The following is a 27,025-nucleotide window of genomic DNA, read 5'->3' on the forward strand; positions in this document are numbered from 1 at the left end:
TTCCTTGTTGCTGAAATGGCTCCCAAGGTATTAAAGAGCCTTTTTTTCCCAGCCCTGCGCTTGAAGAAGTCATTGGGATTGCTCAACTCTGGTTTTCATGGTTGTTTATTTTCTCTTAATCTATTACATTCTCTTTTGGACCTGCAGAGGTTTGTCCAGAAGGTCAGGTTGAGGCGCTCTGACCGCCCTCAGGGCAGTGTACTCTTTTTATACTAAAAACTACATGTACTTTATTTACAATAATTTTCCAATACCTATCAACTGTGTTAGACAGTCTGTCTCTACTCTAAACCAATCCAGAAGTGCCACCATCACAGCAGAAGGTGGAGAACAAGAAGAAGAAGAAGAAGGACAGGACACGCCCAGATTCCTCCATTTTGCCTCTTGAACCCCCATTCTAAATCCCCAAAATTCTACTTTTTCACCCTGTGATAAATTCACTATCATTCTACTCAAACCCTTGTGGCTTGTAACTCCTCACACAAAGTTGGTAATTGTTTCCATGGGTTAAAATCAAAGGCACAGATGTCTTTGACTCCATACCAAGGTCTCTGTGCCCTCTGCCAGGTCTCGAGTCCTCCAGGGCTTGGAGGAATGTCCTGGGTTCTGACATGTGTGTTTTAAACCCAAATGTCTCACCCAGTGATTTATGGGGCCATCAGCTACAACCCACCCCATTTCCAGCCACTTGCATTTACCAGCTGTGTGGTAAATGCTAGGAAGTGTCTCTAGAGGAAGAAGCTGCATTCCAGGTATCTTCTTGCTGGAACTCCCCAAAGTTAACTTTTTAACCAGACTGACTCAGAGACCTTTTTTGCACATCTCTTGTATTTCTATTTCCTGTATAAAGCCCTGTTTAACTGAAAGAGTGGAGTGACAGGTTATTTCAAAGCAAACCAGTCTCTGTAAGGCTCTTTACCCAAAGCTGTGTAATTTTTGTTTTAAGGCAATCAGTTGTAGCAAAATGCACCCTTCATTTTCTTTAAAAAAAACTGCTGCATTCTGTCTGTGTGACCAGAAAATTGCTTCCATGAAGACATCTGAGTCATGGTGATCTGTTTAAGGTACTGCACAACTCAAGAAGTAAGGTAGAAGAGAAATAACTTGTAGGAAGTAAATCTGCCAGGAAAAATATAAAAATAGACACTTAGTTTTCATTAAGACCTGGAGAAGCAAATCTGCAAGTAAGTTTTTTGGGGTTTTTGTTCATTTTTTAACTATGAGGGGACTGCTGTGTTTTAGCAATTGAACTGCAGGCATGGAATAATTGCAGTTCATCTGGGCTTTTGTAGTACTCACCTGCTGGAACTTGATCCTGACATGGGCTTGCAGTGCTCTGGAAGTACTACATCTTAGAAAATAATAAAAACTTGAGAGCCACAGTAGTAACACTGTCATCTTGGTTAGGACAGAGAAGCAGAATGCTGCTTCTGGCACCCATCCCCCACCCCACAAAAAAAGAAACCCAAACATGCAAAAAGAAGACAACCATTTTCCAGATGGAAAAGCAGGAGTTGCAGCATGAGACTTAAAAACTCTCAAAATTGAAAATGTGTTGAATATGACCAACACAAACAGTAATAATTCTGCCCAACCAAACTGAAGATGGAAATTGAAGTTCAAAGAGAAGCACAGACACTGGGATCACCTTTGACTGTTCAACAAGGTAAGAGATTTCTGGTCAGCAGTTGAGAAAAGGAGGAATGCTGGGAATAGGTTTACATTATATGGACAGCATTGATCAGTGTAAGATTAATTTGGTTGATCTCAATTCCTAATTCTTTATGATTCTGTATGATGGAAGGGGTGGCAGTACCACAGGCTATGGTGGGCTGAATTTCATCAGCTGGAAGTTTAACCAGCCTCAGAATTTGTTTATTCCTGGGAGGTGTTTGCCAGAGCACAAGCAAAAAGTGACAATGTTCAATGCTTGGCCACAGCAACCACAGAAACTGAACAAGTGAACAGGTTTTGTCTAATCTAATTGTCTCTGCTAAACTGACTGGGAATTTTGTTGGTGAATCCTGTCAAAGGCCATAAAGCCATCTTTTTTGTACAGTCAGGGAGACAATTTAGATTCTGCATAGTAAGAATCTCATGAGTTTGGAGATAGTGGCTATAGGCCATGGTGTGGCTCTTTATTAGAGGCATTTTCAGTAACGTAATCCTTTATTTGACTTTTTTTAGTTAAAGGTGGATTCAGCTTTTTTTAATAAATTGCATTTGAAAAACAGGGACATTATTTAAAATGGTCTGTGTGCTGTAGCAGTATTTCAGTGAGCACTGCTCTGTAGAGATCTGTAATTCAGCTAATCCCATTTGCTATATGAAAATACATGTTTCTTCTCAGAAATGCAAACTGTCAGAAAACTGTCTTTATTTTGGGAGGTACTGGGATGACTTGGTGTGTTGTGTCACTAGAATTACACTTCCCTTTTTTTCTCATTCAGCAAGAGTGCTTTGCTGGAATACTTTTGAAGAGATGCAACTTGGACACTGAAAATGAAGAATTTTCTGTTTTCTGATACAAAGTGTTACTGTAAAGACTTGTCAAACCAAGGAAGGAGTTAATTTTCCACAACTATTTTGGAAATCTAATGCAAGAGTTGTTTTGCTTATTTTAAGAAACTTTAAAAGATTATGTTTTTATATATACCTTTTGCTATAATAAATGTAGGAGATTTTCAGCTGTTGCAAGTCTACATTTCAGGGCTGAAATCACTTGAATATAAAATCAATAGCAAACTAATATTAATAAAACTGAATTTACAATTTTAAAATATTTTATTTCACAGAAACTGACTTAACCATACCATAGAAAACAAATTTTGACAATTGTTTTTATACTCTTCACATTCTGAGTACCCTTGAGTACTTTGTTGATGAAAGAAACAACAATACTGTTAATCTAAAAAACTCTCCAAGAAAACTTTTAACTGGGATTCATATTTTTACTGAAGTATGTGTGTTCTGTAAAGAGATTAGTTGTCAAGTGTTCTGGAGGTAAGATAGCTTTTACCTTTGTAAGTGTGTGGATAGCTTTTACCTTTGTAAGTGTGTGTAACATTTCTAACCTTGATCCAATTGCATTTGTGCAGGGTAATGCAAGCCAAAGCATTCATGACTTTGAAAGCATGAGTTTCTACAGAGGATTAAAACATAAAGCTGCTCTGTGTTGGATCCAGGGTCACAGTAAAGATACCCAAGCTGGCTCAGAAATTGCTGTCTCTACCCAGACATGCTGAATAGGGCTGTGGAACAGTGTCTGGGCACCAGTGCAGTGTTGTCTCTGTGTTGTTCCGTGTATAGCTCCAGCACAGTGCTGCCAGCATCATGGTGAGCTTGGCAGAGCCAGACCACCTCTGCAGTGATGGTTTGATAGATCCAAAATGTCTGATTCTAAGAAAACTGGGGGTGTTCAAGCAGCTCAGTGGTTAAACTTTAAGTGTAATTAAATAATTTTGGGATGGAGAGGGGAGAACCAAAGAAAGTATGCTGTTTTGAAAAATATCAGCTAGAGTCTGTTAGATGTCAGAGACAGAGCATAAAAACAAAGGTCATTTCATTTGATTCCTGTGAGTGTTGTATGTGTAATACTGCTGATAATTCCTGATATGTGAATTGCTGGCAGTTCAGTAGAGCAGCTAGAAGAGAGAAGTGAGCATTGTACTGCCTAAGGAGCTCTGTGTAAAAGCTTTGCAGGCAGACACCTGGGAATCCAGCTTTGAAATACTTATACAAAACCACTACCAAAAATAGTCACTATAGCCAAACCAGGAGTTTGTTCACAGTAACCAGGAACTCCTGAATAACACCATGCAGAAGACAGCCCTGAAGGAGATTTCCTGGGGGTCTGAATGCAGTCTGCCATTGCAGGGCAGCTTCCATACACGTTTCCACAGTGAGCTGACCCTGGATGGGAACTGAGAGTGCTGCTGTTTTTCTGTGCTCTGTCCTTTCTGTAGTTTCCTTTGCTGATCATCAGCTATCTGTAATCAATTCTTGCTGCTGCTCATGTCAGGTAATACCTGAACAGAAATGAAAGGGTCATGACTTGCCCTGGCTTTATGTTTGGAGGAAGCACTGCTTTTGGGGTGCAGGGGATAGTGGTGGAACAGCACAAGACTTTCTCCTTTAGCACAGACTTGACAGCAGCCCTGTAACCAGAGGAAACAGTCCCACTGAGAGGTAGCCTCAGTGTTTACATATACAGTGCTGCTTAAGGAGTAATGTATTTATGTATGTGTTTATATTTGTACAAGCAGAAGACAAAACACATGAGACTTTCTACTGGAGATTAGTGTGCTCCCCATGATGTTTTGTGGCCAGCAGGATTTTTAAAAAGAGCAGAAATTGAAAGGCCAATGAAGAAGCGTGGTTAATTAAATGTGAAAGGTGCTGTCCTTGTTTGGACTGTCTGTTAATGGTATGACAAGCCCTGGTAAAGAGCTTAGCTGGCCAGATTAAAATTAAAAAATTGTGTCAGTCCATCTGCTAGCTCCAAGGAGTCTACTTCAATCACCTTTTCTTGTTTCTTCACTAAAGCAGAAAAGTGTCTTTGAAAAGAGCAGAGCCAGGATGTATTGGTTGACTTTTTTTACCTAATGCTTTCTCCAAAGATAACAATATGTGACATCAAGACGTTTTCAAGAAGTGCAATGCTCTTGGTTGGGTCAAGGCTACGGTAAAGACAACAGCTCTTTTGCTAAAAGGAATTGGGATTATTTTTCTTTTTATATATATATTTTTTTACACAAATAAATATGTTTGGCTTCATGTGGAAAATCTTCCTTTGCCTTCCGGGAATGATTAACACAGATCTTCAAACAGTTGCAGGTAATGCAGACATTTTTCTTATGTTCTTGTTTACAAAATTAGCTATGGCTTGGATAGAATTAGAAACACCTCTCTGATTTAATTGTAACAAAGGGGGCTAATACAGAAAAATGTTTGGTCAAATCTGTGCTGTGATAGCAGTGTAAATATGGAATACTTAGACTGATTTCCAGGTGGCATAACTGCACGTTTGTCTTGCCTTGAGTGTAGAATTAGCAATAGGAGGCAATTTTTTTCAACTTTGAGATCTTAAATGCTGGTAATCTTTTCACTTTTCTTTTTCCTTTATTAATTTTGTATTAAATCTTAAAAAGTAAGATTCTGCCTTCTGAATGTGGGCACTGAGTATGTGTCAGTTTGGGTAAAGGTTGGGGGTTTGCCTTAGAGATGTTTTTTGATGTTCTTTCTACATCTGCTGTACTATCTGGTGATCTTCTGCATTAGAGGGGATTATTATTATACCATCAAAATAACCATGCCTTTCATTTTTCAGTCATAAAAGTCAAAGGTCTACCGACTATGAAGCTGCAGAATAAACACATAATCTATTGGATGACAAATGCCATAGAGTTATTACTATTCCTTCTCTAATAAATGATTGGTTGTGATTGTTTTTCAGGCATGTTTTCCAGGAAAAAGTGAAAGAAATTGAGCAAAATAATTTCAGATCAACTGACTTTTAAGGGTGGAAAATTAGACTGTCAGACTAAATCTCAATATACATGTTCTTACCTCAGCTGTTTCCTCAAATTTCCTCTGGAATGATGTGGAACATCTAATATAAGAAGGAATTAAAAACAAAACACATGTGCACACAAAAAACAAACAAACAAAAAAAACAAACCAAAAACCCAAACCAAAAAAACCACCACCAAAAAACCCCATCATAAAGCTGATGAGGCCTTTTATTCCTCTTTTTCTCCCCCTTCTGTAGTAGAGTGGAGACCTGTCTCTACTGATGAAGTTTAAGTGTCAATTCAAGCAGCTTTCTTTTTGCAAGGTATAAAAATCAGTTATGACAAGAAAGTATGGAGTAGGATTATTTCTCAATTGTTTCTTTTACTTTTGAAAAGCCCTGAAAGCTTCCAAACACATATTTGTTCACAAATATAGTCCCATTGCCTTAAGCCTAATGGCAGATGGAAAGTTAAACACAAGGCATTAGAATTCAAAGGGTTAGAGACTTATGCTATTTTACCATTTGATGGGGTATTGTAAAGAGCTTAAGGTTGTTTATAACATCACAGTCAGGGACAGGTTCTGTTAACAGAAAAAAGCACAGCAGTCTCCTTCAGAGACCACAGAAGTGGCATGAAGATAGGGATGGTTGCATCATTATCTCATCTGAGAAATTTGTGTGGTTTTAATTTCACAGCTGCAGGAGGAGGACAGGCTAAAGATGTTTCACCAGCCCCTCAGCTCAGTGACTTGCAGTTGGCAAACCCTTCTCTGCCTCCTGGCTTGGAAAAGCCTCATGGGATCATGGATGCTGAGCAGTTCCACAGGCACGTGCAGCTACGGAGGAAGCGATCCATTCTCTTTCCCAGTGGAGTTAAGATCTGCCCTGATGAATCTGTTGAGCAGGCTATTGCCAACCATCTCAAGTATTTCAGGCTCAGAGGTAAGTACATCTCATGGCTAATTGATAAAGAACATTCACCTATTAAACAATTTCTCAAACTTTTAAACATAATACATACCAGGCCATAAGAAATACATTATTAGTGGCGAAACTTATTTTTCTGTGATAATCTTGCTTATGATAGCTGTTCTGGGCTAAAACCCTACCACTATCTGTCTACACTCGTGTATCATAAGAACTCTCTCTCCCTGAAACTGCATTGTTTACTAAAATAATCCTTTCTCAGAACAATTTGAATGCTAAGAAAAATAGAGAGTCTGCTAAATTACAGAGTTTGTTTGGTTTATTCAGTGTTCCTAAAGTGCCAGCAGAAGTCTTTGTGGGGCCAATCAGAAAAGTTAAGTCTGAGACACTGGCACTTCAGCCATGTGCCTTTTGGCTATGGCTGGTTGTACAGAGTGTGCAATCTCTGTGTGTCAGGCTGTACTATAATGGACAAGCAACCTTTCTTTTCAGATATGGAAGTTGGTGGGGCACAGCTTTCTCTGCAGAGCTACCATATTCCTGCTAACATCTTTCACTTGATGAAATATTACAGTAACATGATGTGTTTCAAACCTTTCTGTGTGACTGCATTGGAATGGGGCATCACAGTCATGCAGCACTTTCTGCTCTTTGTATCATAGAATTCAAACAATTTGTAGTTATCTTAATGTGTCTGTACAAAACTGGCAAAATGACAGAGCTGCTGTCAGAGTAGAAGGAAGGGTGTTCAGAGAATCATGTTTGATGAGATTTGATTGCCTATAGAGAAACTCTCACTGGTGCGAGTTTATTTACTTAGACAAGTGAAAAACACTGACAGCCAGGAGTTGCCCAGTGTGTGCATAAAAATAAACATAAGCAATGTATTTGGAGAACAAAGTGGAGTTATATGGGGTTTTACAGCCTCATTCAAGTATGAATTGTGCCCAGCTTGCAAGGGATGTTGACACTGATGATGATGCTAATGGTTTGACAGGCTTTGCCAGTTTCTTATTTCCACCCAGGAGGACTCAACCATTCTTTGTATGTTCCAAATGATCCATACATACCATGGGCTTTAACTGCAGTCGCCTCTCAGTTTTCTGTGGTAGGGGTACATTAGGGCAATACCAACTAAGCAAGGGTGTGAGTGATAATAAAGAAGAAAGAAATCTGTAAATTAGGTTGCAAAAGTATATTTAGGTCTTAATAATCCTAGGCTGAACCAAAAATCCACCTAGTCCATCTGTTTCCTCACTGGATTTAACAGCTTTCACAATCCACAAGGTTTTCTTGAGCAGAGAGGCTGTGATTACCATTAGTGCTTTTAAATTAAAACTTTTGAAAAAGATCTCTGAAAATGATAGAGATGACTAATTAGCAGCAAGTCACACAAGGTCTGGTTCAAGCAACTTGTCATTGTCATTCTGTCAGCAGCAGCTGCTGCTCCAGGAATGTTGGGTGGTGTCTAATTATGTCCTGAGTAGGCTCCTGAGGTCATGAGAGTTCATGTGCTGTGAATTGGGTTTGTGTGGCAAAACTTTGGTAGCAGAGGGCTACAAGGGTGGCTTCCCTGAGAAGCTGCCAGAAGCTTCCCCTATACCAAGAGAGCCAGGGACAACCGGCTCTGCTGGTCAAGGCCAATCCCATCAGCAAAAGTGGTTGCACCTCTGGGTTAATATATTTGAGAAGGAAAAAGTTGCACAGCAGCATTTGCAGTTGAAAGAGAAGAGTGAAAATAAAAGAGAGAAAGAGCTTTGCAGACACCAAAGTGAGTGAAGGAGGAGGTGCTGCAGGTGCCAGAGCAGGGGTTCCCCTGCAGCCTGTGGCGCAGTCAAGGGAACTGCAGAGATCCACCTGCAGCCCACGCAGGACCCCATGCCACAGCAGGGGGATGCCCAAAGGAGGCTGGCACCCCATGGGAAGCCCACACTGGAGCAGGCATTTGGCAGGAGCTGTGGCTCCACAGAGAGAGGAGCCCACACTGGCGCAGGTTTGCTGGCAGGACTTGTGACCCCATGGGAGGAACCCATGCTGGAGCAGCCTGTGAGGAACTGCAGCCCATGGAAAGAAATGATATTTGAGAAGTTAGGAAAGAACTGTTTCCCATGGGAGAGGCCTCACACTGGAGCAGGGGAAGAGTGTGAGGAGTCCTCCCCCTGAGGGGGAAGTAGTGGCAGAGACTGCAGTGATGAACTGACCACAGCCCCACTCCCCCATTCCCCTGCACCACTGTAGGTGAGGAGTTAGAGAAAATCAGGAGTGAAGATAAGCCTGGAAAGAAGGGAGGGGTGAGGGCAAGGTGTTTCATGATTTGGTTTCATTTCTCTGTGTCCTGCTCAGATTTGATTGGTAACAAATTCAAGGAATATCCCCAAGTTGAGCCTGTCTGACAGAATGTGGTGAGTGATCTCTCACTGTCATTATCTCAACCCACGAGACTTTTGTTAAGTTTTCTCTCCTTTGTCCAGCCGAAGAGTGGAGTGATGAAGCAGGTTTGATGATGTCTGAATTCAGTGTTACTGAATTATGTGCAAAGATTTTAGTAGCCATCCAGATAGCCACAGTCCACTGTCAACAAAATAATCCTAGGAAAAAGTATAGTCACTGTTTAACACTCAGAGATCACCTACTCTGGGTCAGTAGGAAAACATCTTACCCCAGAAGGAAATAAATATAAATGTATACAGAACCTGCTGATTTTTCAATCGCAGTGTGTATTTTTAGAATTTTTTAAAAATTCTGTATATGTTGAAGTAAGAAAAGACTTCAATATCAATATTTACTTTCTCTGGAAAGGATGGCTCTAATCCAGTCTATTCTTTCCTTGGTTTTGCTGTACTGCCAGCAGTACCATGCCACTATGTTGGAAGGAAAGGCAGATTGAATTGTGATGAAAGAGCTTGTTAGAAAATAAGAAAAGGTTTGCATGTGCTGATTATCCAGATTGTCTGTTCTATCTGTGTCTACCTTAGAAGAAAACAGGTGGGAATATAATTATCTGTCTGTACCTCCTATAGCTTTATGCTTTATGTACATTTGCTCACTGGAAAAAGCCTCTCTAAGTATCAGAGACTGAGAGATGAACATTCCTGTCATGGGCTTCAAGGAAGTGCTTCTGTCCTATTGCTGTAGGCTTAACAGTGTACAGGTTTTTTTCTTTTTTTTTTTTTCTGGCTACAACATATGGATTTTTTGAGCCTTAAAAAGATGAAGATGAAGAATATGATAAATACATATTAAACCATTAAAAATATCAAAGTGCAACAAAATACAGGGATCTGGAGAAAAACCAATATTTTCTAAAACAGCTGTATCACACTTCAACATATGAAAGTCTAATTAATGATATGATTATTGGTGGTTGTTTTATTACTTGTGGTATTCACAAACAGCAGCTTGGAATGGGGTGGGTTGTACTTGCTTTTCTACACTTGCAGTCTACAAGACAAATTTCTGAAGTGCTGCTTTATTCCTACAATCCAAACAGAGTTTTGCAGTAGCAGATGATGCTATTTCACTCTTTTGAGATGAATCCTGGATTATGATTGTCTCTGTACTGCCCTGTCTCTGTATCTCTTGTAGCTATCTAATGAGGTTGGTGCCGTTGACTGACTTTGTATTTCATTTTTTGGAATGTGGGGATGGAAATCAGTCATAAATGTTTTACAGACTGGGTACTGTAAGCCTGTAGGCTGGGTCTTAGAGTGTTTTTGAGTGATGTCCTTTTAAATGGTGTAACATTATGGTTGCTGATGGAAGAGTCATGTAAATGTAATGGTGGTTGGTTCATTGCTAGACTGTTGTGACAAACAAAGTGTGTCCAATGGCAGCTGGAAATTCTACAAAAAAAAAGTTGTGGAAATCTAATAGTGTGATTTCAGAAAGTGAATGGGCTGTACATGTTAGTGTCTGGTCTGATGTTCTTTACTGCTGTCAGGGAAATGGTAGCCTGAGCAATAGACAAATAAAATTTATTACGGAAAAAACAGGCACGCCCACTCAGACCAAGCCTTTTGTGACCAGTTACCTTATGTGCACAATTCAGTGAATTTGTCCATTCTCTGTTGGGTAAGTTGTTGGTAGAGGATTGTAGTAGTTGAATTAGCATGTAAAACAGAAACAATATAAGGATTACAAGATGGGTAAGCAGTACAAGCCATGCTATCCCATGCCTCTTAATTGGGCTGCTGGATTTTATCACCACGGCTCAGGGTAATATGCTTCTTTGCCACCTCTGAGATGTAATTACTCTGGTGGCTACCTTCCTAAATTGTCTTTACAATTTTACCCTACTGTGAACTTCTGTCTTAAACTATCAGTGTATGTTGTGAGTATTTTTTTTTTTTTGTGGGCACTGATCTTTTCACATGAGTAGATCAGATAGTCTCTCTGCAGAGCTGTTCTTGTCATCCAGAGCTTCAGATAAGCCAAACATCTAAGGATAGCTTTTAAAGACTATTTCCTTTTAAAGGAAATAGATGATATTGCAGTGAGCTGTAGCTGATGAGACACATGGATATTTTTGAACTTTGGAAAGAATTCTGGTTTCTAGGGAATTAAATTCTATGCATGAATGTGATCCCTAGATTTGGCATAGCACTATGCCTGCTCATTTCCCCCTTTCTTTGGTCCCTTAAAATCTGTTTGCTGAAGTATTAAAAATAATGGTGTTATTTTCTGCACATGAACATAGTTAAGAGTAAAGTTTCAATTTGATGCTGAAGTCATAATGTTACAAGTTATTCAGATCTTGCTAATAATGTTGAAAGCAAAGAGCCAAAAGTCATGAAAAGTACCTGGCTAAAAACTATACATTAAATAAAGAATCTGTCTGAGTGAGCCTTTTTTCCCTGTTTCCCCTGCATCCCTGGCACATATTACATGTACCTCATACTCAGCAATGAATTTCTGAAGTTTATTTGTAAAAGGTCCATCTCCTCTACATTTGAATTTTCAGATACTGTCACATGCTTCTAAGAAACTTGCCTTTTCCCATCAAGGACACTCCTTAGTTTTTACTGAAATATTATTGATGAGAATAATTTATGTGCTAGAGTTTAGTATGTGAGTGTTCAAATCTAAAATCGTTGATGTGAATTAACTATTTTGCATTCAAATCTTTTCTCAATTTAAACCCCTTGTTTGTTTTGTGTATTGTTTAAGGGTTGCAGGCCTTGTGTTACAGGCCATACACAGCAGCATTCCAGCAATAGATGAGTGATTTCTCTGCATGTGTGTGTTAATTTGTTTAACAAATATTAACAAAGCCTTTGCAGCAATGACCTCTTAGGAGGTGTCTGTCCCTGTGACTGCATTCTTCATCAAACCCCTCTGCAATTAAGCTGTTCAGTTGTGCAGAAATTGTTAGAGAGGATGGGGAGTTGGTCTCACGTTGCCTCAAAATAGAATATTTAGCCTGATTCAGTGCTCCTAGCTACCACAGACGATTCAACTCTTAAGAAGCACTAATGAGATTTAATTGGGATTAAGCTCCAGCACTGCCCACTTACACAAATGGCCAGAAAGCCACCCTACCCCCTACAGGGTGCTCAGTGCTGTCATGTGGTGCCCCCTCTGTTAACCTCAGAAATCCCTGAGCACAGACTGGGTGTAATAGGCTAATTCTCTCTCCTTGGAGAGATAAATGCATCCCCAGTGGTGCAGCCTGAGCCACAAGGATGCTGTGTCCTACCCAGGTGCATGAGGGGTAGCCAGACTGGAGAATTTCAGAGCAAGATAAAGGTCGTCTAATCACATCATAGATCTTAGCTGGAGGTTTTGAAAACAGTGACCATGCCTCTAGGAAAGGAAGCTTCAAATAAACTGTTTTTCACTCATTTCTGTAGATTAGTAGGACTGAAAAGAGCTTGTGTCTGCCTATGAGGATTTTTTGGTTTGAAACAAAATTATCTTAAGGTTTTCAGGATATTTGCTATTAGTTTTGAGTATTACTTGAGCACAGACACTGTATTTGAAGTAGATAAGCTCCCAAGGGCTGGGCTTTTCTGCTTTTGAAGCAGATATGCTGATATACAGTTCCATTGGAATTGTCTTATGACATGTCTGGCTTTCTAAAGCATCCTTTGAAACCCAATATGGCCTTTAAAGGTTAAGACATTGCTTACTTCAAGGGCCTGTGACACTTGGCTCAGTAGAACCTTGAACAAGGGCATGGACCAAATGTGCCCATCTTTTAATTTTTTCCTAGCCCTTCTTTCACATTGAGGATGATTATCTCAGTGATGAGTTAAGTGACTTCTAACTTGTGAGGTTTTTTAGGATAAAGTACATGGAAAATGTAGTATATGCATGCAAAATATATTTTGGAGACAAACTGCAACCAAGCTGTGTGATTTGCATTCTTGGTTTGAATTCTGGTTTATTGTGCCAGTCAGTTACATGTCTTCAGCATAACAATTCCTTTTCCTGTAGTCAGCTGGACCTGCTCACAGCCCTTGTAGCAGGGAGCTTCTCTTCTCATAAGCCTTCATTCTTTTTTTAACATTTGAACTCTTTGGAGGAAAACTGCAAGGTAGCTGAGAGGTCAATTAACTTAAAAATACAAGTTATTTATTACTGCAGCCATGGAATGAAGGAAACAATTTTCCAGGGTAGCTTACCTTCACACTCACGTGTAGCTTCAAGACTCTTAGCTCACTGCCTTAAAAGATTGATCTCGATGTTATGATGCTTTTAATCAGTATTGTTTGCTGGGGATTAGAGGCCTCACCACAAATCCTGTCTCCTCCAGGGCCTGGTGTGGCTAATGCTGTCCCACATATCTGTGCCCCTGTAGCAGCCCAGTGAAAGTCTGGAGTGAGATCCAGGCATGAGGAGCAGCTCTTCGCACATGGCCCGAGGGCTGAGCTGCCCTTCAGGTGGCAGTGGCAGGGCTGCTGGGTTGTTGGAATTCAGGACATCCCTCTGGCTGTCCTGGATTGCCAAGACCCCTGCCAGGGGGCTCAGAGAGCCCAAGAGCCCTATGCCTTTGATCTTGACCCATGGAACAAATTACCAACCTTATATGAGGATCTGCGAGCCATGACAGTTTAAGTAGAATCATAGTGAATTTGCCACAGGGTGAAAAATAGATTTTTGGGGTTTTTAGAATGGGAGTTCAGGGGGCAAGATGGAGGAATCTGGGCATGTCCAGCCTTTCTCCTCCTTCTTCTTGGCCTCCATCTTCTGCTGTGATGATGGCACTTACAGATTGGTTTAGAGTAGAAGCTCACTGTCTAACATAGGTGATAGGTATTGGGAAGTTATTGTAAATAGTGTACACGTAATTTTTAGTATAACAGAGTGCCTCTGACTGTCTTGCTGAGCAGGCCTTGACAGGCCAGGAGAAATAATTTTATAGATGAGAAACAATAAACAACCTTGAGACAGAGAAATTAAGAGCTCTGACTCCTTCTTCGATCACCGTGCTGGGAAAAGAGACTTTCTAACATATCTCGGGGTCACTCTGACCAGCTAAAGTCCTGAGACTGGGTCTGCTCAGCAGGTCTTCTAGCAGGACTGCCTGCTTTGTTTTTTTTTTTTTTTTAGATTTTGTAGCTGGTCTTCAAAAACTAAATCCTGGAAAGATCATAATGCAAAACCTGCCTGGCAGCTTCAATCATAACTCTGAATAAGTGGGCTCATGGCAATTTATTATAAGCTCTCATGCAGCAATTTTTTTCCCATTCTCTATCTCCTTTAAAATCTCTATAATTCAAAATCAGAGTAGCATTTCTAGTTGAAAAGCTTGGTGGTCAACTTTTTGGTCCCCCTGCCTCTCATTTTGTTTCATTTTCTGTTTAGGTGAGAAGGAGTTGCTATTTTAAATCTTAGCCAAAAGTTGTTTCATTTATTGTCAGCATATCTAGGTAATGTATTTGACACAGACACTGGCAAGTTTCTGGAAGGACAGAAAGCAAACCGTGAATTATTTTAAATAGTAAGCTATAGTTATTATGTGAAGCTTCCAGTCAAGTCCGGTTTAATTTTGATTTTATGCCTCCGACTTTTTTCTGCAGTCTCAGAATGCTTAAAATCTAGTTAATGAAAAATAAGTTTTTCTTTATGGGAGTGCTCCAGAATTTGACAAACTTTGAAAAACCTCCCTCACCTACAGATAGCTGAAAACCCATCACGGGGTGGGCTCTACCTTCAAGTTAGAAGAAGGTCAACCACACTTTTTTAGCCAACTTAAATGCACTGATGGGTCGTGTCTTTTCAGTTCCCTGGGTGGCCATGTCAAGTCAAGATGAGATTTGGCTCCCTTTTTGACATTCCTGAAGGAAAGATGGAAGATAGAATTATGCTTGTCTCTTTCTTTACATGTGTGTGATTTGAACCCCACTGAATAAATTGTGTTGCTCACTCTCTGTGTGTAAAATGGCAACTCTCTTCTAACTGTAAAACAATGAAGATATTTATGAGAAAGAGAGAGAACAGTTTTGTTTCAGTCTTTCTTAGCCAATCCATTAATTTACTCTTGAGCACCCATAGGTAAGGACATCTGAGGATGGTTCTTGTGTTGAGCCCTGGATTTGCTATCCTGCAAAGCAATCCCCTGCTTTACAAACTGGCCAGCTGGAATAAACCAGACAGGACAAGATGGACTGTGTGTCCAAGATGGTGCAGGGGGACTGTGTTGGCAAGCAGCTCACCCGGGCTGAGGGTGTGATTTCCTGGACACAGCTGACAGAAGTGTTCAAATAGCACTTGTGGTAGATGTTTGATTGGAGGTTTTAATCCCTGCCTGTATGTCAGAGCTAACACATTCTGACTGTGGGGATGGAAGAGAATACAGAAGGAATTTGCCCTGTGTTGTCCAACTTGTTGCTCACCTCCGTGGAAGCAGCTAGATAGGAGGGGCTAGAGAGGACAAAATGTGACTCCTTATCCCCATCTCATTTCCTCCTTTTGCAGAATACATGGCTGTGTTGACAGCTTAGGTCTAATTAATGGGCTTGGAGCCCACAGATGGCACAAAGCCTTTGCTGCTGGAATTCAGTGGGGTTTCTAATTCCAAATGAAAGGACACTCAGAAAATCCTTAATCTATTGGGAGCCGATTGGAACAACTGTTTATATGGGAGCAGCTTGTATTCAGGCAAGACACTGTCTCATCACATTTATTTTAAACTTGTTTAAGAGCATTAAGGAAAATTATCTTCAATTACTTGCAACTGGAAAGCCAGTCCTTTGCCTGTTGGTATTTGAAAACTCTAGGATTAGACAGCGTCCCAGAAATGTATTTACAAGCTATTGCTGTGGCTTCAGTGGTTGCTGAGAGTCTGCTGAGGATTTACCCCAACCACAGGGAGTAATCTCATTGCAGGATTTTTGCTGCACAATGTGGCACCTGGAGTGAAAGGTATGTAGGATACGAGTGCCACCAAAAGAAATCTGAGCAAGTGATATTCCTTAGTGTAGGCTTCTGGATTTGAAACCAGACTTCAGTCTTTTCCTGGATGCCTAGCTCTTACAAGTGAGATAGTAGAAAGAATATTATAGATGCTATTCTTCTTCAGGAAGCTTATTAGTACTCCAGCAGGAGCCAGAAATCCCAGAGCAGGATTATGGCTCCATTGCCTGAAGTTTGTGCAGAGGCCAGATGGAAATGTGGTCTCTGCCTCAAAGTGTGTGCAAGTGAAACTCGAGGGGGGAATGTGAGATGGTGCATGGATGTTTGTCAATTTGGCTATTTGTTTCTGATTAATAGAGATGCATACACTGATTGGAAACATGGACAATACTTTCCAAATTAGTGTGCTTTACAGATAAGGTTAACTGCCTAGATGCTGAAGGGTGCTAGAACAGGGATATACTACTGACAGTTAATAATGCAGAGTTTGGGGACTTTATTGTTCTCTGCTCATGCATACCACATGAGCTACAATGCTAATCTTCATGTCATAAACCTGGGAGCATGGCGTGGAAATGAGAAATGTCTTTGTATCTGTAGAGTTCCACAACAGAGCAATGGTCTCATCTGCTCTGATAAACTAAAATTCAGGGTGAAGAAAAGGACTTTTTCTGCATGGTTCTATCCAGTGTGCCAGACTCAGCTCAGCTTTAAGGGTGGTGCTGCATAGGAAACTGTTCCTTAAGGTTGTTATTTGTAAACCCTTTGCATTTAAGAAAAATGTCCATCTCTTGGTTGAATAAAAATGTTTCCATATGTGATCTATGTGTTAAGTTTTACATATGCACATTTAAACAACTTTGGAATTTGGAAAACAAAGCATAAAGAAGAAAAAACATCAAGGTACTGCAATGTACTGGGTTTGGCAGCCCAGAGCTAACTTTAAAGCTGATTGAAGAAAATGGCATTCTAGGGACAGATTCAGTCTCCTGTAAGGGCTTGATTGTGATGTCAGGACTTCCCTGGAATGCAAAGCATTTCTCTGCTGAACTGCATGTCTTAGTAGTGAAATCAGATGAAGGCCAAAAACCAGGTTTGTCTGCTACTCCTCTAGGATGGCATTTGGTATGAATGATTTTGAGAGTTCACTTTTTAACGTTGCCCTTTTCCAGGACACAAGGAAAACCCTATAAGTCTTTCTCTCTTTGAGTTATCCTGGGTCACAGAGTTGTCCTTGCTTGAGCATCATGAGACCAACTGCTCTGACTGGCAAAAAGAGCCTGTGCAAGGTTGGGAGGTTAAAGTAGGCAGTGTAGTGTATGATACTAGACCTCAATTCTCAGGCTGACTGTTCAGAGCTGTCCAGTTCTTTCTCAATGAACATGTTCAGTACAGTTAGAGCTGGACTTATTTAGTAGTACATTCTTTTGTCATCATCCTGCCTTGTTTTTTGAATTATGAATGCAGTTGTAATTTCTGAAATGTATTTTAAATTCTGTGTAAAGGTGAATCTGAAGGAATTGTTACTGACTGAGCTTACTAGACTTTGATCATTGGCACCCTCTTTCTTACAACTTAAGCTCCACCTCTACTTCCTATGAGGACATTTGCAATAGTATTTTATAGGTTAAAAAAATCCAGTTTTCTAGGATTTTATAGGTTTTCTAAAAATCCAGTTCATTGATCAAATTGCTGTTTCATTCAGTGTTGTTCAGGGAGAGAGGTAATATGAGTGTGGAAGATCCACCACATCTTCATTTCAATCGCCTCAGTCCTTTCCGCAGTCCCATGTAGATGTCAGGTTGCTGTTTCCTATATGTTACTGTGCTGACAAGCTCACAACATTGGGACAATAATAGCCTGGCCACCTGTGCCACAGAAGCATTCCTGTTGTACTAACACCAGACCTTTCTTGTGCCTGCAGTGTGCCAGGAAACAGTCTGGGAGGTCTTCAAGACGTTCTGGGACAGACTGCCGGAGCGGGAAGAATATAACACGTGGATGAGCCTGTGTGAGGAGGGCACAATGAGCATCTTTGAGATGGGCACCAACTTCAGCCAGTCTGAGGAGCACCGGAGCCTGATCGTGAAGGTGGGTGCAGCAGCTGCTTGGCAGACTAGTCTGTGATAAGAGAGACCAAATGCTGTCACCTCTTTGTATTACAGTGACCTGATGAGGTCTTCAGGGTGAGAGAAGTGGACGAGAATCTTGGTTCATGATCAGAAGGCTGGATTTATTGATATATGATATATAATACATTATTACTATACTAAAAGGAATAAAGAGCGAAGTTGCAGAGGCTGCTAAGCTAAGAATAGCATAGAAAAGAGTGAATAACAAAGTTCTGTGTCCAGCAGAAAGCAAGGACAAACTCTCCTGTGAGTGGTCAGCAAATCCAAACACTGAGAGAAGCCCAATCACCGCTGCACCTGTTGCATTCCACACCAGCCGGTAACAATTGTTTACATTCTTCTTCTGGGGCCTCAGCTTCCCAGAAGATGAACAAATCCCAGAGAAAGGATTTCTATGAAAAAATGTCTGCGACATCTTTGCTCCACGAAATGTCACAAATCTCCCTGTTCTCATGGGCAAGGGGACCGTGTCCCACTGCAATGTGCACCTTTGGCATTTGGCGGTGATGGACAGAGCCCTCAAACAGGCAGCAGTGGGTATTCCAGTTCTGGGATCTGTAGCTCTGAGATCAGTTCCAAAACAAAGTTGTGGGTGATCCAATGCAGAGAAAAGCAGCAATGATGAAGAGATGTCATCAATAGAGGTGTTCCTGACAAGTAGAAGGTGTTCAGACCCACAATGTGGGCCAGGCTGAGGTGCCTTTTCCCCTGGGGTGTGCAGCAGCCTCCCTTCTCTGAGCTGCACATTGAGGTGCCTTCATACAAATGGCACTTGGGAGCAGGAATTTCTGAGCTGTAGCTCTACCAAGCCCTATGGCACAGCTGCCTGTTGGATGTTCTACAGGTCTGTGATGTCTGTGCACTCCTGCCTGACTGAAGTTAGTGTAGTTATAAATGTAAAAACTTTGGTGTCCTATGAAGGTAATTGTGGCTATTTGCAGGCAATCCCGACATGGGAAGAGATGAGAATCTTGACTCCATGTTTCAGAAGGCTGATTTATTATTTAATGATATATATTATATTAAAAGATAATGATATACTAAAACTATACTAAAATAATAGAAGAAAGTATTTCTTCAGAAGGCTTGAAAGGAAAGATGTGGAATGGAATGATAATGAAATCTTGTGACTGAGCCAGCTGGACTGTGATTGGCCATTAATTAAAAACAACCACATGGGACCAATCTAAGATGCACCTGTTGCATTCCACAGCAGCAGATAATCATTGTTTACATTTTGTTCCTGAGACACCTCAGCTTCTCAGGAGAAAAATCCTGGCAATGAGATTTTTCAGAAAATATCATGGCTACAGGTAATAAATAACATTAGGTAACTTGCAATGGGAAGCTGCAGGTTAAAATCAGTGTACAACAAGGGTAAAATGAGTCAATAAAAATGCAGACTATCTCTGTATGTTTTCTGTTGATTCAAGTTTATTTTAGCTTAAAGAAAATAAAAGAAATATTAAGTCAAACTAAAAAAGCCTCTTTCAAATGAAATACAAAGATGTAATTTCAGGAGTTTGTGAATTTTAAAATAGAGTGCTTAACTTTGTATTCATCTAAGGTACAGTAGATATCTTAATTTCTCTAGATAAAAGGCTACTTAAAATGTATTTGCCACACTTAAAAGCCTTCGCCATATATCTTTAAGATTACTTTTGCAAGCTAATGAATAGTTTTATGAAACTTGTAAGTCTTAAATGTGTAACCCCATAGAAACTGTAAGTTCTGTCAGTGTGGATGCACTGATTTTTTTTTTCCTTCCTGCTTTTTTATTGGACTTCTATGCTAGGAATGTTCACTAAGGAAGGTGAATATGGAAACTGTTGTGGATAATGGAGAGAAGGTTTTTTTCCCTGAGCCTGCATGTTAGTCTTAGCAGATGCTAGCCAAAATTTGCTTCTGTGAAGTCTGGTGGTGTTGTTGCCCTTAGAAGTCTTTGCAAAAAGATAGAGAGAAATAAAATGAATGTGATTTTTTAATGCACACAGTGCATGTAACTGTCTTGTGTTCACAGTAAGATGATCTATAGTGGGAGTTTAAAAGAAATCAAAATTACTCTTGGAAAGAAGATGATGCATCTAATTTCCCACTGCTGCTCTCCCCTTTTGGGTATGGCTCTGCAGCATTTAAGTGGAGTCAGATAAAGTTCTCTGGGTTTGATCTTTTCAAAAAGTTTATATTTTTTTAGGTTTCCTTTCTCCTGTAGGTGGATATATTGCCTTCAGCAATACCATGTTCTGGAAAATATTTGGTTCATTCTTCTATTTTCTTTCAGCACAGGTGGTAAAAGGTGATGGTTCTTGGGCTGATTTGATAGCAGACTAGTCTGTGATAAGAGGGACCAAATGCTGTCACCTCTTTGCTCCACAAAATGTCACAAATCAGTCAGGTGACTTTTTTGGAATAAGAACCTGAACTCAATTTGACTTTGAACCAAAGACTGAAGGCAAGATCACCCTATGCCCCAAACAGCCACTGTCAAAAGATCCAATGGTACTTTTAAATGCATGGGTCAGAGAGTGTATTTGATTGCTAGCTCTAATACTGACTCACTTTTCTCATAAATGCTTGGGCACAAAATTCTTGTCAGTGTGTGAAACCTTTTTAAAGCAGCTGTGAGCATGTTAAGTCCAAACAGATGCAGTGGATACATCTCTGCTTTTAAGAACATCCTCCTTCCTGCCATCTGCTAACCCAGTCCAATATGGTGGTAAGAGCTGGGGCACAGCCTGAGGGACCAAACACACTTTCTGAAACCCTGTGTCCCACCCCCTTGTTCTTTCCACTCTCACCTGCTAAGAAGACCAAGCTGTATGGTCAAGCCTTTCCATTACTAGTGGGATTTCATTTCCCTCTCATTACAGACTGTTCATTCATTTGGTCACAGCTGTTGTTATTTTTTTCCCCCTATTCCTTAGGTTTGATCTCTAAAGCCCAGAGCCCTTGTCACCAAGGGGCTGCTGGCATTCACTGCACAGGACTCTCTTGTGGGCAGGTGTGGTACATGTGGATGGGCCACACTGTTGCTTAAAAGGAAGATTCTCTTCTGCAGTGTTTTTTTTGTTTGACCATTACACTCCTCATTAAACACTACTTGTTTCTAATCTTCCTCTGCTCTCCAATGTCTGCAAATCATCAGTGGTTAATTTCAAGAGTTTAGTTGAGAGCCTGCAGCTGATGAAATTCTGCTTTTCTGATGGGAAGGATGAAAGTTTGACAAGGAAGTTCAACAGATATGTATGCTTGGCAGAAAGATTTTTGAATGTAGAACCTGAGAATGAATAGAGAGCAAAGGATAAACCCATCTCAAACAAAATGTTTTTACCAAGCAGAGAGATTCCACAGGCAAACAAATCTGCCAATGTTGCAAGTAGAAAAAAGGTCTCAGAATTTTCTACTGCAAGAAAACTGAAACACAACTTCTGGCTTAAACTGTAAGGTACTAGCTTTTAGTGACTGGAGAATAGTAACATGAAAATGGTAATTATAGTAGTTATGATAGGCCATAGGTAAAAGTTCAAGTATAGATTGGCTCTTCTGTATTAAATGCTCAGCAAAAAAATTAATGCTCAGCAAACACATTATATACATAATGTGTTGTAACCAAAACTAACCCGGCCTGCCTGCAGCTGGAGCTGACAGCTGTGGGCACAGGCTCTGTCACCCACAACCGGGACTGCTGTAACTCTTGGATGGAATAAGCTGCATTTTGGAGAGCAGCCTGAAGTCCAGCATCTCTCATTCAGGCTCTTAAACTTTTCTTTTTGTATACATTGGCTGATATTGTCACAACATTACTCTGCTGCCTCTTTTGTATAGGCATATTGGCAGATTCTGGCAATTTTATTTCAAAGGGTATTTCTGTATTACTTTTTGCAACATGAAATTTAACTTTTAGAAATGTTGCATGTGCTGAATTTCCCCCCTCTCTCTCAAGAAGTTCAGGGTATCTGAAAATTAGGCAAATTAATTCTTTGAGATTTGCATTTAAAAAACAATAATTCAGGAAAATTGTTGCTTTCATGATGCTTTTGTTGTAGTGTGGAGGGTCTGTTACCAGCAGTGTAATTAAATGCCATCTTATTAGCCTTCCTCCTTGGTTTTCTTTCTTATCCTTTCCTCTAATCCCCAGTAATCACTGTCACACTCCCACAGATGCTGAAATGTCTGCTCCATCCTAACTTAGAGAATTTTTCTCAACATGAACTTTCCCTTACTTTTAACATACTTTCTTAGGGGATATCAGTTGAAGCTTAGACCAGCTTGTCTCAGCTTTCTTTTTTTTTGTCTTGGAGATGTGAGGTTTGCCTTTGTGGGTTTCTCTGTAATATCTATATATATACATGCATGCTCTGTATGTGTTTACACAGAATATATTCTGAGTTTCTTTAAGCAGATCATCTGCCAGGTTATCAGAATGAGCAGGTGAACATATTCATGGCAAGCATAAAAAAATATTTTAAATATCTTTTTTTCTCCCTTGAATTTTCATTTTAATTTGTGTGATCATGTTAACTGACAGTACATGGAATACTTATCCCAATTAATTTCATTGGATATGAAGTAGATTTACAAATTGTGAGATTGTTAACCCATCTTTTTTTTTCAATTCCTGACTGAAATGCAAATGGAGGAGGTAACTCAAATCCATAAGGTGGGGGTTTTCCAGTATAAATCTTCATGTAAACATTCCTATCTATAAATTAACTTGGCTTGTGTTCCTTACTGTGTAGCTGTATTCAGTTCATAGAATGTAACATCCATCCCATTCTACACTTTGAGACATATATGTTTGGAATTCCAGTATTGCCAAATTTGCCCTTACTCTGCCCTGTGGTCGTGGCCATGTTCCCACTTGTGCCAGACAATTTTTGGAAAATCCAAGTGAGGAGAAATGCAAGCCAAAGTAAATATTGGTTTCCCAGGAACCATGGATGACTTGCTATGAGATTGTAACACTGCTGCCAAAGCAGCACAACCTGTGCTGCCCATAGGAGAATTTACAGCTGGCATACAGGACTCCTTCCCAAATCCATAGCAAAAAGCAGCTTAAAGCCTGATCCTGCAGGGCTTTCAGTGTAAAGTTTTGTGTGCAATCTGCATTTCCAATGTGGGCATGCAAATCCCATCATAATTTCAATTTCCTCAGATTTCAATCAAATTTCAGAAAATAAAGTTTTGAGGAGCTGCTGTTCCTTACACATCTGATAACAACCTACAATGAAAAGAGATGTTGAGACAAGCTGTTATGAGAAATGAAGCCTTAAAGGAATGCATGCAATTCAATCTGTTGAGCAGATTCTCAGCCATACCTGCTGAGGGCTCCTGTACCACCCCACACCTTTAACAAAGTGTATCTGACAGTGTTGGGCAGATGGGACAACAGGAACTGGGTTATGAATCCTTCCCAAAGGAAGCAGGTCTGTGAGATTTTTTTGGTTGCTGATGAGAGGGAAATATGTGCTCTGCCCACTCTGGTGGGTGTGAGAGGCAAGTGTTAAACTGAGATTTAACGTGGAAAGGAGTTTGTAGCACGGCTTTCCCTGAGAATTTGCTAACCTACCAAAAGAGCAATTTGAAAAGTTCCTGGGACAAGACACAAACCCTTCAAGGTGTTGGCTCAGCAGTACTTTTGTGTAGTATTGACTTTCCATGAGCAGCTCTATCTTCTTCACTGTGTTTGCACCACAAAGTGCTCAGTGACAGATTTGGGTGAGAAGGGAGAAGGCAACCCTGCCTGAGGATGCCTGAATGGGTGGCATAACAAAAACACCTCCTTATCCTGTTGAAATGGGTACTTAGCAATGTAAAATGAGTGATTTTGCCTCATTTTCTGAATTCTGAGAGCAGTATTCGAAGGTGGGATGGAGCATCCCAAAGATATGAATTATTTGTAACCCCTTACTCCCTGTGCTGCTGTTTGAATACTTCACAGAGGCAGATTATTTTGTATTCCTCAGGTTTCTGTGGAAGATCTCTTCTGCTGTCTCTCCTCTTCCCCTGTTGTGTGACCTTCCTTGCTAACCCTTGTCTTTCTCGGTTTAATTAAATGTTCTAACCACTCTTTCCAGATCTTTACATTGTTTTCTTTGCATAGAGCACCTCCTTTAGCTTCTTCTAAATCTGGAAAAAAAGCAGATCATATCTGCTCCTTCACATCCTCCATCCCCTTCTATGAATGCAAAACAAAATTTCAGTTGCCCTCCTTTCAGCCAGTCTCAGATTTCCTTCGCCCCTTTTCTTATCCATGCCCTTACTGTTCTCTTATTGACTTTCATTCTTTGCATTTCAAGTTTTAGCCTCCTCTAGTTTAAAAAGAAAACCCTTTGCCATATATATATAGCATTCATTTTAAGTTGCACAGAGTTGAAACAATATCTGTTCCACTAAGCTGCTCCTGCTATTTCTTCTTTAACTCACTGTAGGCAGTATTTGTACCTAACCTGTCAGGGATGTTCCTCAAAGCACTGCTCCCTATTCTGACCTTTCTCTATAACTTCAGTTCTGGCCATTGTCCTCCATTTGCTTGAATCATCATCCCCAGTGCTGTGGCCTTGCCTTCATGACTGCGTGGTGGGGAATCAGGACAGGCAGATAGAGAATCATTTCTTGGCATCACTTTCCTGTTGCAAATGAAGTGTGTTGGTAGGTTAGATCAAATATGTTTTGTACAGTACTACACAGATGGAATGAACTAATATGGGATTATTCCAGATCTCCTTGACATTTCCTTTGCCTTTTTCTCCTGCCTGGGATTACCCTCGGGATATTTTGTCTTCTGTACATGATGATGGTCTCAGAATCAGGCAAGAATGTCCTATATAATTGCTTTCCTGCAAGATCATGACTTGATAGAAGGTCATCTGGTTGGTACATGTGATTTGCTGCAGTACTGTAGCCTGTATTTAATGTACTTGTATTAATTCATGGTAACTTTCCATTATGTAAAATAACTGTTGAGGAAGGCAAGCACTAGAGCTTTCAGCATCAGGAGAATTGGTATAATAATGTCAGGAAGGTCTCACTTCAAGAGAACTAATTTTGTACAAAGCATCTGCTAGAGAAAGCTTCAGTGAATAAAAGCTCCCCTTAAGCTTTGTTGTGGCTGCTGCTGTTAGGGTGAACTATTCATAGATCACTTCAAGTGTTGAAAGGGTGAAGACATTAAATAATATTTGCAGTCTGCGTGCAGTAGGTAAATTTCTAACTCCATCTTAATGAAGGAACCGAGTCAGAGAGGTGAGATGTTTTGGCAAATGCTATTCTGTCCTAAATGATTAAACAGGCCAGTATTAGAACTCTAGGGCACTTGGCTTCTAATTAGGGGGAAAAGGTGATGTTTACCATGGAGTTCAAATGTGTCATCACTTGCCCCCACCCCAGGCTGGAAAGCAAATTGAATGATTGAGAGAGAGAGGAAGAGTGTCACACTACAGACTATTGCAATAGAGGGTGCTAGTTTACTATGAAATTATATGAGAATTCAGTCATTTGATGCCTTATTAAAAATGTGGATGTGGAGACTGTGTAGTGTTTCTTATTCTAGACTTTGGCCATTAAAATAATAATTTGACATTTCAGGTTTGGTTTTATAATTTGTTGAATAGGTGACTTGGAATAATAAGACATATTGGTTAAATCCAGGGACCCAGACTCAGGGAACTTGGGAGCCACCAGCTCCTCAGGCTGCCCTGCAACAGAGTTTTGGCCCAGGCACCCCTCACTGGGGTGTCCCTGTTCCTTTCTCTGGGAAGTCAGGACTGCTCTGAGCTCTGCTCTCAGGGGCCTTTGAGGAACAGTGAGTAAAGCTGCTGGGTACAGACTAGCACTCGGTACTGAAAAGATGTGTGAGGCCTCTAATACCTGGGGTTGGTTTTAATAGCACCTACAAATCATCCTGACTGGCTGACTGTGGAAGAACATCTCCTTTCCTAGTGAAAAAACACTTTTTACTGAGCTACTACTTACAAATAACTTTCCAAAACCTTGTATAGAGGGAATCAATCTCTAGACTGATTCCTTGTAGATGCCAGTGCACTAGGAGTGAATATACAGGCACTGTATAGATCAGCACACTGAGCCCTTAATAAAACTACCTGTCATGGTTTGAGCCTCGCACAGAGCCAGTGCCCCCATGAAAATTCCCTCACCCTGGTGTCTGCTGTGAGATGTGACCAGGAATAAGCAAAACAGGCTCCAGCTTAAACATAAAGAACACTTTATTACCTAAACTACAGGAAAGTAGGGAAAAACTATAAGGAAAAGAAAAAAAATTGAAAACCTTACAAAAAACCACTTTCCTCCTCCCCACTACCTGACTTTCCCAATGCGATACATTCTCCCAAATCACCAACTGCCCAGCCTGGCACCACACTTTAGTATACTCAAACTTCAGTTCATGAAGAGGAGAGGAGTCCTTCTTGTTCCATAGGCTTCCCCTGGAAACACACTGAAACCTCGTGTGCTTCCATGTCACTCGGCACCGCCCGGAAAAAGTCCTTTTGCCACTTGTGACATTTTCCTTCCATGCCCAGTGCTCTCACCACTGTGCATGGCCAGAGCTGCTTTTAGGGTTGTCTTTCAAGGATGCCTTGTCTCACTCCAAAAAGGCACAGTCTCTGCTTTGGGACATCTGTCCCCCCCCATATTTTTCCAACCCCCTGGGGCCGGGGGGTCCCCATGATGAACCCTCCTGGTTCTGAGGCACTGCCTCCCCCTAAGTGCAGTCTCTGTGTCACAGGAACAAACTGAGTCCATGGCCACAAGAAAAGTCCAGCCACAAGGCCACTCCAAGCATCTCTCTCTTCACTCAGCCAGTCTTCTCTACGTCCTTCAGGCCAGGTCCTTGTCTCATCTCATCTCCTATCTCCCTTCTTATTCAGCTTCGAGGAGGATTAGCATTTTTGCAAGGCCCCAATCATGAAAGAAAGGGGTTAAAAATTTCAGTCTCTGCTTGTCTCAGAACAACGACACTCTCACATGCGCTGCTGCTGCGGCCGGCCGGGCTGCACTCTTCTCTCCCCTTTCTCTTCTTGGGCCGGCTGCTATCACATTCGGTGTCGCCGGCTCTCCTCCTGGGGGGGGAAAT

The 27,025-nt window shown here is 40.7% G+C and overlaps 1 protein-coding gene across 1 annotated transcript in view; it reads left to right on the forward strand.

Moving 5' to 3' along the window:
• The first annotated feature begins 2,956 nt into the window (after nucleotides 1–2,956).
• The window catches only part of IMPG2 (interphotoreceptor matrix proteoglycan 2), a 58,422-nt gene continuing 34,353 nt past the window's right edge, over nucleotides 2,957–27,025 (forward strand). The window contains exons 1-3 of the mRNA XM_026793543.2: nucleotides 2,957–4,836; nucleotides 6,212–6,457; nucleotides 17,724–17,890. Of these exons, the coding sequence (XP_026649344.2) occupies nucleotides 4,764–4,836; nucleotides 6,212–6,457; nucleotides 17,724–17,890 (486 nt within the window). The 5' untranslated portion in view covers nucleotides 2,957–4,763. The remainder of the gene's footprint in view (nucleotides 4,837–6,211; nucleotides 6,458–17,723; nucleotides 17,891–27,025) is intronic.

Source organism: Zonotrichia albicollis, chromosome 2, assembly GCF_047830755.1.
Source record: "Zonotrichia albicollis isolate bZonAlb1 chromosome 2, bZonAlb1.hap1, whole genome shotgun sequence".
NCBI lineage: Eukaryota > Metazoa > Chordata > Aves > Passeriformes > Passerellidae > Zonotrichia > Zonotrichia albicollis.